The sequence below is a fragment of the Vicugna pacos genome, chromosome 6 (genome assembly GCF_048564905.1).
Source record: "Vicugna pacos chromosome 6, VicPac4, whole genome shotgun sequence".
Taxonomy (NCBI): domain Eukaryota; kingdom Metazoa; phylum Chordata; class Mammalia; order Artiodactyla; family Camelidae; genus Vicugna; species Vicugna pacos.
Window position 1 is genome coordinate 10,192,672 of NC_132992.1, and position 20,518 is coordinate 10,213,189.

The window sequence follows — 20,518 nt, forward strand, 5'->3', positions numbered from 1 at the left end:
AAATTTTTATTCCCCATAACTCAGTTCTCTTGAGATACAATTACGGAGTGGAGTTCAGTTCTTGAAGTTAACTTTTTAAGATTTTCCCACATTTTTTCTTCTACGTTTCATTTCTTAAGTAACTTTCAAAATTACATAAGTAATACAACTAAATTCGTCAGTATTTAGAATGTAGGGGGAAATGCTTTATGAATTACCATGCTGTGCTTGCGCCAGTGCCCTGTGGATTTTCTCTGAACCGTTCCAGTTTCCCACACGTGCTGCTCAAATACCTGTGTTGTTTCTTCAGCTCATATTCCCATTTTTCACTCAGCTCATTTGCACTCCATCCTGATGTTACATTCTGGTTCTGTTGTCTGTGATTAATACTTGAATCCATCACCTTAGCCAAATTGCAGAGTTTACTTGGGAAGAATTTCCTTCCAAATGAAGTTCTCTTGTATATTGATGAGCAGTTTTGCTCTCCATGAAAAAAACTTTTCCAAGAAGAAGCCTAATATCGCATTTATATCTTCTGGGAAAAATGTGAAACATTATAAAGTATTAATGGGAAAATAAACTTTACAGAGATTTATAAGTTGAAGAAGGATAGCAATTTGCACTATTGTAAGGAAAGACATCTATAAAAATTCTTGAGTTGTCTGTATACAAACCTAAGAGTTAATTTGATTTTTAAAATACTACTCAAACTTCTTGTCCCTCTATGGACAGTTTCCACATTCTGGCTGTTTTCTTGTGGTAGTGATGATACATTCTAAAATAATTTCCTTCCTGCAGTTTCTGAGCACTACCTACTTCCTAAATTCTTCCATTTAAAGTAATATACATGAAACAAAATTGGGAGACAAGTAGCTGATTAGGGAAAGACTTTACTTATACACATGACAAAGGCCTAATTTCCTTAATATACATAGAGTTTGCTAAATGGCCAAAAAGAATAACCCAGGTAGAAAAATGGGAAAGGATATAAACCTGAGGAAAAAATTTTAAACAGCCAGTAAACATGAAAAATATTCAACCTGTATATCATTAAAGAGATCAAGACACATTGCCAGTTTTCACCTGTAAGGTTGACTAAAATTAAAATGTTTGAAAAACTCTAGTGTTAAAGGGTAGGAAAAAAATCATGTTGTTGGAATTATGAGTTGTGTGATTTTCCTGAAGGGTGATTTGGCAATATTTATCCAAATGTGAAATGCCTATATACTTTGACCATGAAATTCCACAGATATGTAGAGATATATAAAATGATAATGTTACAGCATTATTTATAATATCCTGAACTGAAGGCAGTTTGTGTGTCCCTCAGGACAGTTTACAGTAGTACTGTTATTTATTGAGCCAGTGGAATAATACTCAGTAGTTCGAAAAATGTGTTAGCTTTATATGGAAAAAAAGAGGGGGGAAAAAACAAAGTATAGAAGACAATGAATAATATGATCTCATTTTTTTTCTTAAGAGAGAGGGGATAAAAGCATGCTACTGTATGTGGGAAAAAAAGTTCTTTGAAAAGATGCATCAGCAACAGATAGCTGTTAATTCTGTGAAGAATTGCCATCTCCTTCTGTGCCCACTTTGATCCCCACCCCTAATTGTAATGCTCTTCTTGAGTATTAACTAAAGAGTCTTCACTTTCCCTGTGAAACAGCTTTTGAGAGAGAAAACAAATGCCAGTGAAGTGATCAAAGGGTTGGCACTTGAGGAAAAAACAAAGACCCAGTACCAGAAATGAAAAGCTGTCTGCTAAAAGCTAGACATTCTTCAGTTAGTTCAATTAGCCACCTAAAATAATTCAGATAAACATAATGGTACTTTCCTAAAAATGAATTAGGTTTGGATTTCTTAGGTATTTATTCCAATTTCCTGTTGCTCCTATAAGGAACATAAGGTGATTAAATCATCTTCATTTCCATGGCTAGTTTGAGGGTGGAGGCTTTGGGTTATTGATGGAATCTTCTTTGAAGTAGACTTTTGCCTTCTTGAAATAGGCCAAACATGCCTGGGTTCGCCCAGTGCCTGGAAGTGTACTTGGACACTGGGATTAAATTATGAAATAGGTCTTACTTCTGTTCCTCACCTTTTCCAGTCACCTAGCAATCTCAGTGTACCCAATAGCATTTTACTTACTTTCTTTTTTAGTACTTCAGAAAGCTATTTAAAATTCTGAGGTACCTCAGTTTTTAACTCAGTTAACTGTGCTACGTGTAAGTATCACTTTAATATTTAAAGTAAAATTTAGTACTTCCTGGTTTCCTGGTCCCATCCCTCCCTGCCCTCCACCCCAGGACTGCATCTGATATCGTAAACGAGGTCCTCTCATCAGTACTCTGTTCAGGTGTCTGGGAACCGTATCTGGAGAAACCTGTTGCCAAGTGATAGCTCTCCTACAACCTTTCATACATGGTTGAGTAGGAACCATGAAGAAAATAAAGTTTTTTTCAACTTTATTTCTGCTTTTTGCTGCCATGCACGTTCTCCTTCTGCATTTTTTTTCTTCTTGTCTGAACTCTCTGATAGTGACATGCTCATTTCTTTCAGATGGAGACTATTTTACCTTTACAAGACACGAACCCATTGGAGTGTGTGGACAGATCATCCCGGTAAGTGTATCTCCTCACGCCTTGTATTTATTTTCTCTTGAACCAGTTCTCTTAAGGATACATAAAACATGGACCTCAGTGATGTGTGTTTTCCATTACTGGGGGAAAAAAAGCCCTGAGCTCATGTTGTTGACATATCTTTAACAGCCTCCCTGCAAATGCTTATTTGAACAGGTTAATAGGGTTTCAGCTCTGTTACCAGGAGTTGAGTTCTCAAGTCATGGAATTCTCATGATTAAAATAAGCAAAGCAAAGCCCAGTGTATTAATAACCTGCCCTTGGTTATGGATGTCCAATCTGCTTATGGAAAACTAATGCTTTGTTATATTTGCTTGTTTATTTTTTAGAACTGTGACTCACCATTTTTCCAGGCGTATTGTTTTATATGGTCTTTTAATCCCATTCTTTCCCACTGTTTCTTTTCACAAAAATCTAGATAGAAGACTCTACAGAAGACACAGCAGTACAATTAACGTCACAGTCATAATTGAAACCATGCCGGGCTCTTATGTGTCTTGTAAAGGGAAATAGATGTGGTGCTTAGTGTTTGGATTGGAACATTAAACATTGTCTTTTTCCTCTCTCTCATACACAGCCTTGGCACTACACAAAACATCATCGAGTCTTCCAACAGTACTAGCTAATCATTCTGGCAGGGACTTCAGGGGAGGCTCAATTTGAATTACAGTATGGACAAGAAGTTTTCTCTTCTCAAAATACAGGAGAATAATTCAAGCTAATCTTTGGTTCTGGGAGCCAGAGATTTTTGAGAAGTATTCATTTATATTTAATGATCCTCAAGCTCTGGGTTACCGTGAAATTTATTAGAGAATGAAAAGGGAAGATGAGAGGTTTGGTTTAAGTTCTTCTGCTCCTAAACCACCGGAGGAAATCCCAGTTGGATCAGAGTGGGGATGAGGTCTGTCACCTTAATGGCAGGAACTCAAACCTGCTCTTCTTGCCCTTCTCCAGACTCTGGGAGCTGCAGCTTTCACTGACAGGACAAGAGCCGCTTGTCAGCCAGCTCCAGCTCAGTTACTGCGCTCCAAGATTTATATACTGTAGATGGAATTAAAACATCACTGTGGACTCCCAAGTTTATAAACAACTAAGGAGAAAAGAAATTGGGTGTTTGGTGAAGGCAAGACACTTGTATATTTTTGCAAGCTTGCCAGGGCCAGTGAGAATCTTTCAAGGATGGCAGCTGAGATGCTTCAGGCAGAAACACACTGTGGTCGGGGGCTGAAGCCACGGAACCAGGATTTCTGTTTTCTGTCTTAATGAAATTATCAACGACACCTGATAGTACTAAGGCTCATGCCTGCACTTATGACAATACAAGCTTAATATCCTTTTAAAATCCATTTAAGCCACTTTAGGCCCCAATTCAGATACTCACATATATTTTTTTGCAATGGCAAGAAGGCCAACTAAAATTTTTGTGTACTCATCAGTAGATATGCACTTTATTTTTGTAATCATGTGTCTTGTGACAACACATGTATGTCTGTACACAAAGAAAAGGTACTACCTTGAAGTATACACTGACTTCTAGTTCTTCCACTCTTAAGAGCTTTCATACCAGTCTGATATCCTGGTTTAAAAATCACAAATGCAAGAAAAAATTTCCATACACAGAATTTACTGGAACCAAAGTCTAATTTTAAAAACATATAAAATAACAACAATGAAAAACCTAAACAAAACAAAGGAAAACAGACTCCCTTTTCACCATGAGATTTCTTTTGGTGGGTAGCTGGGAAATAGTAATTTGCTAACTAGAGAGAATAGGAGAGATTTTCAAGGTCAGTTCTATTCTATTCTTAATGAAGTAATTTAAAAAATCCAAACATCTATACTCTGTGGTGGGACAAGATTTATGTTGAGGACAAGTCTGAGAAATCTGAGAAGTCACAGGTTGAAAACAAAGTAATAGAGAAATATTTTTCCATCTATCAACCCTGAGTTTTTCACTTTCAGTGGAACTTCCCCCTGCTGATGTTTGCCTGGAAAGTTGCTCCAGCTCTGTGCTGTGGCAATACAGTAGTTATTAAGCCAGCAGAACAAACACCACTCAGCGCGCTCTACATGGGAGCCCTCATCAAGGAGGTAAGAGAAGCCAACTTCAGGGGGGCTCCCACTCCCTTCACAGTTGGGGCCTACTGGAGCATATCCGATTTAACGTGCTTCATCAGCTTTCACAAGCCATGTTTCCTCCAATTCTGTTTTGTTAGGCTGGCTTTCCACCGGGAGTCATCAATATTTTGCCAGGATACGGGCCAACGGCCGGGGCAGCAATAGCTTCTCACGTTGGCATAGACAAGATTGCGTTCACAGGGTCTACTGAGGTAGGTGCCTGAGAAACCATGGCTTGAAGAAGAGTCCTGTAAATGAGTAGACGGTTTAAGAGAAAATTGGAAATGTTACCCCTAGGCTGAGCACTAGAAGAGTAGTGAGTACCCAAGGTCTCAAAGGGTAGTGTTGGTATCATAGCTAGAACACTGATGAATGTCAAAGTCAAGGTGTACATTGACCATTTGATGCCACAAATCTCCGAGCCTTTTCTTATGCCATTTCCCAGGAAAACAAACAAAACCCTATTGTATTTTAAAATAAAAGGAACACATATCAGAGGCAAAAACAAACTCACTCTCCCAGAAGAGACTGTCCTGAAGCTGGGGTTCTGAACACTTTCTTGAATCAAGAACAATAATGGCAGAAGCACATTAAGAAACTAGAAATCTAAATTAATCCCTGATAGAGATTAAAATGGAAACACAGCTTTCTCTTCTCATTATATCACCAAATCCTATAGGTGCAATTTGCAGCTAACTATGCCCACGAACCATTTCTTTTTTGTTATATTCACTAGTTTGTTTTATTTTTTAGATTCCATATATAAGTGATAACACAGAGTATTTAGTCTTTCTCTTTCTGGCTCGTTTCACTAAACATAATACCCTCCAGGTCCATCTATGTTGTTGCAAATGGGAAAGCTTCATTTTTTATTGCTGCATAATACTCTATTGTGTGTATATATCACATATTCTTTATGCATTCATCTATTGATGAACACACTTAGATTGCTTCCTTACCTTGCCTATTGTAAATTATGCTGCTGTGAACATTGGGGTGTATGTATCTTTTCAAATTAGCATTTTCATTTTCTTTGGATATGTACCCAGGGGTGGAATTGCTGGATCATATGGTATTTCCATTTTTAATTTTTTGAGGAACCTTCATACTGTTTTCCAAGATGGCTGCACCAATTTACACTCCCAGCAGCAGTGTATGAGGGTTCTCTTTTCTCCACATCCTGTCCAACATTTATTATTTGTGGTCTTTTTGACAGTAGCTATTCTGACAGTATGAGGTGATAACTCATTGTGATTTTGATTTCCATTTCTCTGATAATTAGCAACGTTGAGCATTTTTCATGCATCTGTTGGCCACCTGTGTGTTTTCTTTGGGAAAATGTCTATTCAAGTCTTCTACTCATTTTTTAATCAGGTTGTTGTGTTTTTTGATATTGAGTTATATGAGCTGTTTATATATTTCGGGTATTAATCCTTTATTGGTCACATAATTTACAAATATTTTCTCCCATTCAGTCAGTTGTCTTTTCATTTTGTTGATGGTTTCGTTTGCTGTGCAAAAGCTTTTAAGTTTAATTAAGCCCCATTTGTTTATTTTTGCTTTTGTTTTCTTTGCCTTGGGAGACACCCCCCCCCAAATTACTATGATTTATGTCAAAGAGTGTCCTGCCTATATTTTCTTCTAGGAGTTTTATGATTTCTGGTCTTACATTTAGGACTTTAATTCATTTTGAGTTTGTTTTTGTATGTGGGGGTGAGAAAATGTTCTAGTTTCATTCTTTTACATGTAGCTGTCCAGTTTTTCCACCACCACTTATTAAACAGACTGTCTTTTCCCCATTGTATATTCTTACCTCCTTTGTCATAGATTAATTGACCATAAATGTATGGGTGTATTTCTGGGTTGTCTGCTCTGTTGCATTGATCTACCTGTCTGTTTTTGTGCCAGTATCATACTGTTTTGATGATGGTGGCTTTGTAGTATAATTTGAAGTCAGGGAGCATGCTACCTCCAGCTCTGTTCTTCTTTCTTAAGATTGTTTTGGCTCTGTGGGGTCTTTTGTGTTTCCATACAAATTTTAAAATTATTTGTTCTTGTTCTGTGAAAAATGCCATTGGTATTTTCATAGGAATTGCACTCACTTTGTAAATTCCCTTGGTAGTATGGTCATTTTAACAATATTAATTCTTCCAATCCATGAGTACAATCTATCTTTCCATCCATTTGTGTCATCTTCAATTTCTTTCATCACTGTCTTAGAGTTTTCCGAATTCAGGTTTTTTATCTCCTTGGCTAGGTTTATTCTTAGGTATTTTATTCTTTTTGATGTGATTGTAAATGCAGTTGTTTCTTTAATTTCTTTTTCTGATGGTTCATTGTTAGTATATAGAAATGCAACAGACTTCTGTATATTAATTTTGTATCCTGCAACTTTGCAGTGTCATGGCCTTTGTTATGTTGAGGTATGTTCCCTCTATACCCACTTTGTACAGAGTTTTTCGAACCATTTAAAAATACAAAAGCTGTTCTTTGCTCACAGACGGTACTAAAATAGTCAGTAGGCTAAATTTGGCCAAGGGGCCATAGTTTATTGACTCCTGACATAGAATCACGAGCCTCCTTAGAGGGATTTCTTTTAAAGTATTACTGAAGAATGTCTTGGATTCAGATAACAGAGATGATAAAAAAGAGGGATTGATTGTTTCAAGTAGAACTTCATGGCATCACCGTTGAACAAAGGATGTTTGCAGGCCTAGAACCGTGCTACCTAACAGAAATATAATGAAAACAGCATTTGTAATTTAAAATGTACTATTAACAACATTAAAATTTTTTTAAAGTGAAATTAATTTAAAAAAATATATTTTATTTAATCTGATATTTCCAAAACATTATCACTTTAACTTATGATCAGTACTAAAAATCATTGTCACAGTGTTTTGCATTCTCTTCAGTATGAAGTCTTAGAAATCTGGAATTTTTTTACATTTACATCACATCTCAATTCAGACTAGCCACTTTTCAAGTGTTCTATAGCCATGAGTGGCTGGTAACTCCCACATTGGACAGCACTGGTCTAGGGTCTTGACTATATCAGTTAATGGTACTTGGTTAAACTGACTCATGTTGAAAAATTTCATAAGAGATTGACTAATAAACCTAAGTGTTAATTTACGGTTAGAGATTATTGAGTCTTATGTTTGTCAAGAGAAATCTTGTTTGTTTCTAAACCTTTTATTCTGTTTGTTACAGTAATTTTGAAATTTTAATGAAATGTATAAACCAAAATGTATAAAAGGGAATTATTCTTCCTATCTAAGTCTAATGCTTTGAAAAGGTTTGCTAAGGGCTCATGCTAAGAACAACTGCAATAATCTAGGCGTGGGCAAGACAATTGTGAAAGATTGGGGGAAAATACAAATCTAGTTGGAGTGTGTATTTAGATTGCTTTGCAAGTGCTTTAAAATCCTCACTACACTTTAAAGAAATCAACCAGAAATCTTAAACAGTATTTTAGGGATATGGTTTAATCAGAAAGGACAGGTGGACTCATAATTAAAATTTGGGGTCCTATATCCAAAGATAGGAGAATGATTGTACATATATTTTTAAATGAAAAGGAAATACTTAGAAGTATCATTCCCTGCTTTAATGTTTTTTTCAGTTAACCAACCACTGCTCCTGATTGAGTTAAGAGGCTTCTGCTGTATAATTTGTTTTAGTAAAAATGAGGTCATAATGTATAAAATGAGCTATAACACCTTGTATGTCAGAACCTATAGATCTTCTTCATTCTTTTTAATAACTGAGTAGAATACTCTTGTATCAATGTAAAATAGTTCAATTAATCCTCATTAATATACACCAGATTTAAAAAAATGTTTTTCCTATTATATAGAGTACTAAAATAAAAGTCCTTGGAGACTCAAGACAAATTTTGTGTGTACGTACACACACACACACACACACACACACACACACACACACATGCATATACATATAAGATATCCTGTTGGCTATGTTTTAGAAGTGAAATTGCAAAGTAAAAGGATACTTATACTTCAACTTGCCTATTACCAAGAATGCATTAGAGTGATGATTTCATTTATAAGATCTCTATATGTATTAAATATGTTCATCTTCTTTCTCCTGTAGAATTTGCAGATATTCTCAGTTGTCATGTACAAGCTTTGAATTTGTTTGTAGTTAGAGCTCTCAGTCTTTCTCTTAATGGCTTCTGGGTTTTCTGTCTTTAAAGAAACTCCTTAAAGATTATACAAATGGTCCTTAGCTTTTTGTTTTGGTATCTTTTTAGCTTTGTTTTTGTTGAGATCTTTAATCCCATTGGAACTTATTTTCATGTATAATGAAAGGTGAGGCCTAAGTTTACTTTTTTAATAAGTGAGTGTTCAGTTACTTCAACACCCTTTATTAAACAGTTTACCCTTTTGCAGCTCACTTGAATACAACGTCCACATTATATAATAAATTTCTTTATATATACATGTTTCTGTTTTAGGACTCAGTATTTTATTTGTCTATCCTCCCCCACCCCAGTTTTATTGAGAAATAATTGACATAAATCACTGAATAAGTTTAAGAGATACACCACGATGGTTTGACTTACATATATTGTGAAATGATCACCACAGTAGGTTCAGCTCTCATATAGATATAATACCCATCTCTCATATAGATATAATAGAAAAAAAGGAAAAAAACTTTCCTTGTGGTAAGAACTCTTAGGATTTATTCTCTTAACATTTTCATATATATATATATATATATATATATGTGTGTGTGTGTGTGTGTGTATATATATATATATATAAAAATATATATCTCATAGAGTAGTACTAGACATCCTATTATACATCACATACCTAGTACTCATTTATCTTATAAATGGAAGTTTGTACCTTTGCCTACTTTCCTCCTATGCCCCTTCCTCTTACCCTACCCTCTCCACCTCTGGTAACGACAAGTCTGAACTCTTTTTCTATGAATTTGTTAGATGTTTTAAAAAATATTCCATGTATAAATGAGATCATAGAATATTTATCTTTCTGCCTAACTAATTTCACTTAGCATATAATGCCTTCATCGTCCATCCTTGTAGTTGCAAATGATAGGATTTCCTCATTTTTTTCTATTTTTAACATTTTTCAATTGAGTTCAGTCATTTTACAGTGTTGTGTCAAATTCCAGTGTAGAGCACAATTTTTCAGTTATACATGAGCATACATACATTCATTGTCACATTTTTTTTCGCTGTGAGCTACCATAAGATCCTGTATATATTTCCCTGTGCTATACAGTATAATCTGGTTAGGATTTCCTCATTTTTAATGACTGAATAATATTCTATTGTGTGTATATACACACTTTTTTTATCCATTCATCTGTCATGGACACTTATGTTGTTTCCATGTCTTGGCTATTGTAAAAAAGTTAAAAATAAAAATAAAATACTGCTGTGAACATGGAATGCAGATTTCTTTTTGAGTTAGTATTTTTGTTTCCTTTGGCTATATTCCCAGAATTTGGATTGCTGGATCATATCATGGTTCTGTTTTTAATTTTTTGAGGATCTTCTATATTGTTTTGCATAGTGGCTATATGATTTATAGTCTCATCAACAGTGCACAAGGGGTCCCTTTTCTCCACAGCCATGCTAGCCTTTGTTATCTCTTGTTTTTTTTGATGGTGAGCTTTCTAAAAGGTGTGGGGTGATACCTCTTTGTGATTTTAAATTGCACTTTCCTAATGACTAGTGATGTTGAGCATCTTTTTTATGTACCTGTTGCCTATTGTATATATTCTTTGGACAAATGTCTATTCAGGTCCTTTTCCCATTTTTCAGTGATAAATTTTTCAGTTGGGTTGATTTTTTCCTTTTGAATTGTATGAATTCCTTACATGTTTTAGATATCAACCACTTTTCAGATGTATGGTTTGCAAATATTTTTTCCCATCCTGTAGGTTTTCTTTTCACTTTGTTGATGATTTCTTTTGCTTTGCAGAAGCTTTTTAGTTTGATGTTGTTCTGTTTGTTTAGGTTTTATTTTGTTGCTTGTGCTTTAAGTGTCATTTCCAAAAAATCATTGCCAAGACCCATGTCAAGGAACTTTATTTCTATGTGTTCTTCTAGAAGTTTCATGGTTTCAGGTCTTACATTAAAGTCTTTAATTCATTTGAGTTAACTTTTGTGAATGGTGTAAGTTATGGATCATTTTAATTCTTTTACATGTGAATATCCAGTTATCCAGCACCATTTATTGAAGAGACTATCTTTTATCCATTGAGTATTCTTGGTTCCTTTGTCAAATATTAGTTGACTGTATATACTTGAGTTTATTTATGGGTTCTCTATTCTGTTCCCACTAGTCTGTTTATCTGTTTTTATGCCAATATCATACTGTTTTGAAGACCATAGCTTTATGGTATAGTTTGAAATCAGGAAGTGTAATGCCTCATGCTTTATTCTTTCTCAGAATTTCTTTGAATATGTGGGGTCTTTTGACTTTTTTTTTTTTGAGTATAAAGTATTTTATTGATATGGTTTGATTCCACAGTGCAACTGACGTTCAACAATCTACCGCTAAGTATTTAGCATCAACAAACATATCCATAATTATCTGAAAATAGTACTTTCTTTTCCAGTGCCTTTCACCGTAAGACAAGATTTTCTTCATATACTTCAACTTAAACAGTATCAAGAGAGTCAATGCAGAGAAGGATATACAAATCCGACAAAACTTCTATTAAGCCAGATTTTGAAGAGATTTACAATAATGTAAAACAATGCCACGCTTACTAACATTTTTGTTTTGACAAATAGTTTCCCATTAAAATACTGTTATTTTAAAGTGAATTAATAAGGAAATATTTTAAAATTTTCTCAGTTTTAATTTCTAATATGGTAAATACTGATAGATAATTACCATATAAACAAAATCTCCTTGGTCTTCTTAATAACTAAGACAGTAGTAGAATCCTGACTTAAACGTTTGGGAACAACTGTTTTATAAGACACTAGCAAGTGAGTGATTGCAATTACATCATTTTACCTTCTTATTGGCATTGGGTAAGCATTTCAGTTTCTCTACGTCCTCTCCAGTATTTGCTACTTTTTTTTTTTACATTTTTTATTGATTCATAATCATTTTACAGTGTTGTGTCAAATTCCAGTGTTCAGCACAATTTTTCACTCATTCATGGACATATACACACTCATTGTCACATTTTTTCTCTGTGATTTATCATAACATTTTGTGTATATTTCCCTGTGCTATACAGTGTAATCTTGTTTATCTATTCTACAATTTTGAAATCCCAGTCTATCCCTTCCCACCCTCTACCCCCCTGGTAACCACAAGTCTGTATTCTCTGTCCATGAGTCTTTAGATTCCACATATGAGCGATCTCATATGGTATTTTTCTTTCTCTTTCTGGCTTACTTCACTTAGAATGACATTCTCTAGGAGCATCCATGTTGCTGCAAATGGTGTTATGTTGTCGATTTTTATGGCTGAGTAGTATTCCATTGTATAAATATACCACCTCTTCTTTATCCAGTCACCTGTTGATGGACATTTAGGCTGTTTCCATGTTTTGGCTATTGTAAATACTGCTGCTATGAACATTGGAGTGCAGGTGTCATCCTGAAGTAGATTTCCTTCTGGATACAAGCCCAGGAGTGGGATTCCTGGGTCATATGGTAAGTCTATTCCTAGTCTTTTGAGGAATCTCCACACTGTTTTCCATAGTGGCTGCACCAAACTGCATTCCCACCAGCAGTGTAGGAGGGTTCCCCTTTCTCCACAGCCTCTCCAGCATTTGTCATTTTTGGATTTTTGAATGACGGCCATTCTGACTGGTGTGAGGCGATACCTCATTGTAGTTTTGATTTGCATTTCTCTGATAATTAGTGATATTGAACATTTTTTCATGTGCTTTTTGATCATTTGTATGTCTTCCTTGAGAGTTGCTTGTTTAGGTCTTCTGCCCATTTTTGGATTGGGTTGTTTATTTTTTTCTTTTTCTTTTTTTTTTTTTTTTACATTTTTATTGATTCATAATCATTTTACAGTGTTGTGTCAAATTCCAGTGTTCAGTACAATTTTTCAGTCATACATGGACATATACACACTCATTGTCTCATTTTTTTCTCTGTGATTTATCATAACATTTTGTGTATATTTCCCTGTGCTATACAGTGTTATTGAGTCGTATAAGCTGCTTATATATTTTGGAGATCACGCCTTTGTCGGTTTCACTTGCAAAAATTTTCTCCCATTCCGTAGGTTTTCTTCTTGTTTTATTTCTGGTTTCCTTTGCTCTGCAGAAGCTTGTAAGTTTCATTAGGTCCCATTTGTTTATTCTTGCTTTTATTTCTTCTAGGAGAAAATTGTTGAAATGTATGTCAGATAATGTTTTGCCTATGTTTTCCTCTAGGAGGTTTATTGTATCTTGTCTTATGTTTAAGTCTTTAATCCATTTTGAGTTGATTTTTGTATATGGTGTAAGGGTGTGTTCTAGCTTCATTGCTTTACATGCTGCTGTCCAGTTTTCCCAACACCATTTGCTGAAGAGACTGTCTTTATTCCATTGTATATTCTTGCCTCCTTTGTCGAAGATGAGTTGACCAAAAGTTTGTGGGTTCATTTCTGGGCTCTCTATTCTGTTCCATTGGTCTATATGTCTGTTTTGGTACCAATACCATGCTGTCTTGATGACTGTAGCTCTATAGTATTGTCTGAAGTCTGAGAGAGTTATTCCTCCAGCCTCTTTCTTTCTCTTCAGTAATGCTTTAGCAATTCTAGGTCTTTGATGGTTCCATATAAATTTTATTATGATTTGTTCTAGTTCTGTGAAATATGTCCTGGGTAATTGGATAGGGATTGCATTAAATCTGTAGATTGCCTTGGGCAGTGTGACCATTTTAACAATATTGATTCTTCCAATCCAAGAGCATGGAATATCTTTCCATTTTTTAAAGTCTTCTTTAATTTCCTTCATCAATGGTTTATAGTTTTGTGTGTATAATTCTTTCGCCTCCTTGGTTAGATTTATTCCCAGATATTTTATTACTTTGGGTGCTATTTTAAAGGGGATTGTTTCTTTACTTTCTTTTTCTGTTGATTTATCGTTAGTGTAAAGAAAGGCAACTGATTTTTGAACATTAATTTTGTAACCTGCTACCTTGCTGAATTCTTCGATCAGCTCTAGTAGCTTTTTTGTGGACCTTTTAGGGTTTTCTATATATAGTAACATGTCGTCAGCGTATAATGACACTTTTACCTCTTCTTTTCCAATTTGGATCCCTTTTATTTCTTTCTCTTGCCTGATTGCTGTGGCTAGGACTTCCAGGACTATATTGAATAGGAGTGGTGATAGTGGGCATCCTTGTCTTGTCCCAGATTTTAGTGGGAAGCTTTTGAGTTTTTCACCGTTGAGAACTATGCTGGCTATAGGTTTGTCATATATAGCTTTTATTATGTTGAGATATGTTCCCTCTATACCCAGTTTGGCGAGAGTTTTTATCATAAATGGATGTTGAATTTTATCAAATGCTTTTTCTGCATCGATTGAGATGATCATGTGGTTTTTGTCCTTTCTCTTGTTGATGTGATGTATTACATTGATTGATTTGTGTATGTTGAACCAGCCTTGTGTCCCTGGGATGAACCCCACTTGGTCATGATGTATAATCTTTTTTATGTGTTGTTGGATTCTATTTGCTAAAATTTTGGTAAGGATTTTGGCATCTATGTTCATCAGTGATATTGGCCTATAATTCTCTTTTTTTGTAGTGTCTTTGCCTGGTTTTGGTATCAGGGTGATGGTGGCTTCATAGAATGAGTTTGGGAGTGTTCCCTCCTTTTCAATCGTCTGGAAGAGTTTGAGAAGGACTGGTATGAGTTCTTCTTTGTATGTTTGGTAGAATTCGCCGGTGAAGCCATCCGGTCCTGGACTTTTATTTGTAGGGAGGTTTTTAATTGCTATTTCTATTTCCTTTCTAGTGATCGGATTGTTCAAGTGTTCAGTTTCTTCTTGATTCAGTTTTGGTGGACAGTATGTTTCCAGAAACTTGTCCATCTCCTCTAGGTTATCCAGTTTGGTTCCATATAGTTTTTCATAATATTCTCATATGATATTCTGTATTTCTATTCTGTTTGTTGTAATTTCTCCATTTTCCTTTCTTATTTTGCTAATTTGTGCTCTCTCTTTTTTCTTCTTTGTGAGTTTGGCCAGAGGTTTGTCGATTTTATTTACTTTTTCAAAAAACCAGCTTTTGGTTTGGTTGATTTTTTCTATGGTCTTGTTAATCTCTATTGTATTTAATTCCTCTCTGATCTTTATTATTTCCTTCCTTCTGCTGCTTTTTGGGGCTTTTTGTTGTTCTTTTTCTAATTGATTCAGGTGGTGGGTTAACTTGTTTATTTGAGATTGTTCTTCTTTTTTGAGGAAGGCCTGTATCGCTATAAACTTCCCTCTTAGCACTGCCTTTGCTGTGTCCCATAGGTTTTGAGTGGTTGTGCTTTCATTATCATTTGTCTCAAGGTATTTTTTAATTTCAGCTTTGATTTCCTCATTGATCCATTGTTTTTTCAATAACATATTGTTTAATCTCCATGCTTTTCTTTTTTTCTCCTTTGTTTCTCTGTTGTTGATTTCCAGTTTCATGGCATTGTGGTCAGTAAAGATGCTTGAGATAATTTCTATCTTCTTAAATTTGTTGAGGTTTCTTTTGTGTCCAAGTACATGATCGATCCTGGAAAATGTTCCATGTGCACTTGAAAAGAATGTATATTCTATTTTTGGGGGGTGTAATGCTCTGAAAATATCCACCAAATCTAGTTTTTCTATTGTAGTATTTAATTTCTCTGTTGCCTTGTTTATTTTCTGTCTGGAAGATCTGTCTAGTGATGTTAATGCAGTGTTAAAATCTCCAACTATGATTGTATTCCCATCAATATCCCCCTTTATCTCTGTTAGTAATTCTTGTATGTACTTAGGTGCTCCTATATTGGGTGCATATATATTAACAAGTGTAATATCATATCCCCCTTTATCTCTGTTAGTAATTCTTGTATGTACTTAGGTGCTCCTATATTGGGTGCATATATATTAACAAGTGTAATATCTTCATCTTGTATCACTCCTTTAATCATTATAAAATGTCCCTCTTTATCTTTCTTTATGGCCTTTGTTTTAAAGTCTATTTTGTCTGAAATCAGTACTGCAACCCCTGCTTTTTTGGCTTTTCCATTTGCATGGAATATCCTTTTCCATCCTTTCACTCTCAATCTATATGTGTCCTTCTCCCTAAAGTGGGTCTCTTGTATGCAGCATATTGAAGGTTCTTGCTTTATTATCCACTCTGCCACTCTGTGTCTTTTGACTGGAGCATTTAGTCCATTAACACTTACAGTAATTAATGATAGATGTGTGTTTATTGCCATTTTGAACTTATCTTTGCAGTTGAATTGGTATATCCTCTTTGTTCCTTTCTTCTTCCTTTTGTGGTTTGGTAATTTTCCTTTGTATTATCATGGATTTTATTTAATTTTTGTGACTCCCTTGTAAATTTTTGACTTGTGGTTAGTTTTTTTTGTAAGTCTATTAACCTATACCTGTTTTTATTAAACTGATAATAACATGATCTCAAACCCATCCTACTGTTAAAAAAATTTAAAAAAAGAAAGAAAAAAAAATTCTATATTTCCCTGCCTCCCTCTCCCACTCTCAGTGATTTGTATGTCTTCTTTTATAACTTCGTGTTTTCTTTATTTGTAATTCATGAGTTATCACCTTTCCAGTTGTGAGCTTCTCATTTCTGTAGCATCCTGTTGCTTTTCTATTTAGAATAGCCCTTTCAATATTTCTTTTAGCATGGGTTTAGTGTTGCTAAACTCCTGCAGCTTTTTTTTGTCTGTGAAACTCTTTATTTCTCCTTCTATCCTAAAGGATAGCCTTGCTGGATAAAGTATCCTAGGCTGCATCTTTTTTTCATTCAGGGCTTTGAATATATCTTGCCACTCCCTTCTGGCCTGTAGTGTTTGTGTAGAGAAATCAGCTGAGAGCCTTATGGGGGTTCCCTTGTAGTTCACTCTTTGCTTTTCTCTTGCTGCCTTTAGAATCATTTCTTTATCCTTGACTCTGGCCATCTTGATTATGATATGTCTTGGTGTGGGTCTATTTGGGTTCTTCCTGTTTGGGACCCTCTGAGCTTCCTGTACTTGGATATCTGATTCCTTCTTTAAGTTTGGGAAGTTTTCAGTCATGATTTCTTCAAAAACCTTTTCAATCCCCTGTGATCCTTCTTCCCCTTCTGGGACCCCTATTATGCGAAGATTGGGACGCTTTATATTATCCCATAGGTCCCTTATGCTATTATCATTATTTTTTATTTGCTTATCTTGTAGTTCTTCTGAATGGGTGCTTTCTGTTGCCCTGTCTTCTAGATCACTAATTCGTTCCTCTGCATTAACTAGTCGGCTTTGCACAGCTATTAGATCATTCCTCATCTCTGTCAATGAGTTTTCCCATTTTGCTTGGCTCTTCTTTATAGCTTCAATTTCATTTTTGACATATTTTGTTTCTCTAAGCATTATCTCTTTTAATTCCTTCAGCAATTTGATCACTCCTTTTTTGAAATCTTGATCTAGTAGGCTATCGAAGTCTATTTCACTGATCTTTCTTTCAGGGGATTCCTCTTGTTCTTTTAATTGGGAAAGGTTTCTCTGCTTCTTCATCTTGCTCATACCTCTCTGGCACTGTGGTTTATGGAGTATCAGTTGTCTATTTTGGATCTTAAGGATTTTATCTATCTAATGCCTATTTAGGAATACAACTTAGGAAAAAAAAAGAAAAAAGAAAAAGAAAAAAATAAGAGAGAGAGAGAAAGATTTTTAAAAGAAGGGAGAAAGAGGGTTTGATAACAATGTATAATGAATAATAGAAGAGCGGGTTGAAGCAGAGTATTAATTGGGTGGAGACGTCCTTTTAAAACCTTAAAAAAAAGGGGGGGGTGGGGAGATGAATATATGTGTTTGAAGCCTGTGTCTAATCAATAACAGGACATCAAAACCCAAGAGAAATAGAAATGAATTAAGAAGTAAAAATTAAGAGAGTAATTGAAAATAGAACAGGTAAAAACATTAAAAAAAAAAACAAAGAAAAACAAACCAAAAAAAAGGGGGTTGTCGGTGTTCTCCTGGAGTGTGTGTGCTTTTAATGTGAAGTCCTTCTGTCTTCCTCCTGTTTTGGAAGCTCAGCTTGTTTTCAGAGGCCCTCCGTTGGCGCCCTCTTCTGTGCTGCTCCCAGCACCTGTGGGCAAGCCGATCGCGCCTCCTCCTCACACGGGGTCACATGCAGCTGTCCTCTGCTGCGGGCGGGCGGGTCACTGCCCCTCCGGATGCCGCAGTCAGATGTTGCAGACTGGCCAGGCAGGAGGGCGGGTCGTGCCCCCTCCCAGCACCTCGGTCAGGGGTTGTGTTCCTGCCCGACACGGGGGGGCCGCTCTCCCCCTGCCTGCGCCGCTGGTAGCTCCGCTGCTCTGTGCGGCTGCGCGCTCTGCCCTGGTCGGCGCTTCGCCCTAGTCGCGCTCCGCGGGTGGGCTCGGGGAAGGCCGAGGGGCAGCCTCGTCCCTGCTCCGAGCCAAGACCCAGCTGCTTGTTTGTCTTTGTGGAGCAAGTTCTCTAGGGGACCAGAATGGAAGGATCCTATCTGCCCCGGGCTGTAGGCCCGTCTCAGTCTGGCCCTTGAGGCTGCTAAGCCCTTCTGTGCGGACGCAGGTCTCGCCCCTGCCCCCGCCTGGGTGTTAAGCGCCGGAGAATATGGCGGCTCTGCCTGGGCCCCGCCCCTCTTCCCCCGAAAAGTCTCCGCGTGTTTTCAGAGATGGAGGTATGCACCCTTCCCCCGAGAGCACATCAACCCCGCTGCTCTATGGAGGGCCCAGGTTGCTCTGTCCTGCACACCCACAGCCCCGGCGCCCAGCCCCCTTGCAGTCCCCTGGAGCTGCCTCCGTGCAGCCGCCCCCGTCCTCCGCCCGGCTTGTGCAGCCTGGCCCTGCCCGCCGCTGCCGGCCCGCGTCTCAGGCTGGGTGTCGGGGGGACGCTCTGTGCCCGTTTAACTTAGTTCTGTCAGACAAGGGCTGCTCTGTACAGATCCGAGACTTGGAGGCTCCCCCTCCGTCCCGCTGGCCTCTCAATTGGAGAGGGGAGACCCAGCGAGCAAGCGCCAGTCCTCCTTTGCCACTCCCTCCCCGCGGGACCGTCCCGCGCTGCTTTGCCTTTTGTTCTTTCTTTTTTCCTTTTCTCCTACCAGATTTTTGGCGTCTTTATCTTTTGAAGAGGGCGATGATCTGTTGGAGTTCCGCAGGTGCTCTGGTTGGCTGAGTGGGTCTGTAGATGTGGGTCTTGGTGTATTTGTGGGAGAGGGTGACTTACAAGCGTCCTTCTACTCCGCCATCTTGCCCGGAAGTCACTTTTTGACTTTTATATACATTTTAGGAGTGTTTTTCTTCTGTAAAAGATGTCTTTGGAAGTTTGATAGAGATTGCATTGAATCTATAGATGGCTTTTGATAGTGTTAACATTTTAACAATGTTAATTCTTTTAATCCTTGAACATGGGATACCTTTTCATTTATTTATCTTCTTTGATTTCTCTCATCAGTATCTTGTAGTTTTCAGAGTAGAGATATTTAGAGTTAAATTTATTCGTAAGTGTTTTATTGTCTTTGATTCTATTGTGAATGGAATCTAGTTCTGTATTTCTTTTTCAGTGAATTTGTTATTAGTGTGTAGCAATGCTACTGAGTTTTGTATTAATTTTGTATCCTGCAACTTTATTGAGTTTACTGATTAGATCTAACAACTTTTTGGTTGAGTCTTTAGGATTTTCTGTATATGAAATCATGTCTTCTTCAAATAGAGACAGTTTTTCTTCCTTTTTTTTTTTCCAATTCTGATACCTTTAATTTCTTTTTCTTGCCTGATTACTCTACCTAGGAGTTCCAGTACTATGTTGAGTAAGAGTGGTCACCCTCATATTGTTACTAATCTTACAGGAAATCTTTCAACCTTTCACCATTGAGTATGATGATAGCTGTGGGCTTGTCATAAATGACCTCTATTATGTTGAGATATATTTCTTCTGTGCCTAAGTTGTTAAAAGAGTTTTTATCATGAATGGATGTTGAATTTTGTCAAGTGCTTTTTCTGCATCTATTGAGGTGATTTTTTGATCCTTTTCTTTCATTCTATTAATGTGATGATTGATAGCTTTGATTTGTGTACATTGAATTATCCTTGCATTCCAGGGATAAATCCTGCTTTATTATGATGAGTAATCTTTTTTAGTGTGCTGCTGACTTTGTTTTGCTAGTATTTAATTGAGAATTTTGTATCTATATTCAACAGGGATATTGTTCTGTTGTTTTCTTTTCTAGTAATATCCTTTTCGGGTTTTGATGTCAGAATAATGCTGGCCTTATGAAATAAGTTTGTGAGTGTTTCTTCTTTAAGTTTTTGGAGGAGTTTGAGGATTGGTGTTAATTCTTCTTTACATCTTTGGTAAGATCCATCAGTAAAGCCATGTGATCCTGGTATTTTCTTCACTGGGAGATTTTTTTTTATTATTAATTCTGTTTACTTATTAGTAATTACTCTATTCAGATTTTCTGTTTCTTCCTGATTCAGTCTTGGTAAGTTAAATGTTTCTAAGAATTTTTAAAATTTCTTCTTGGTTGTCCAGTGTGTTGGTATATAGTTGTTCATAGTAGCCTCTTGTGATTCTTTGAATTTCTGTGGT

The 20,518-nt window shown here is 36.5% G+C and overlaps 1 protein-coding gene across 6 annotated transcripts in view; it reads left to right on the plus strand.

The window, feature by feature from the left end:
• Positions 1 to 20,518, plus strand: part of ALDH1A2 (aldehyde dehydrogenase 1 family member A2) — a 274,620-nt gene that overhangs the window by 224,407 nt on the left and 29,695 nt on the right. For all 6 annotated transcript variants that reach the window (XR_012073270.1, XM_072962340.1, XM_031672730.2 and 3 more), the window contains 3 exons: positions 2,539 to 2,600; positions 4,581 to 4,709; positions 4,835 to 4,948. Coding sequence is in view for 5 of the 6 variants with exons in the window: in XM_072962340.1 (XP_072818441.1) it covers positions 2,539 to 2,600; positions 4,581 to 4,709; positions 4,835 to 4,948 (305 nt within the window). In the remaining variant the exon portion in view is untranslated. The remainder of the gene's footprint in view (positions 1 to 2,538; positions 2,601 to 4,580; positions 4,710 to 4,834; positions 4,949 to 20,518) is intronic.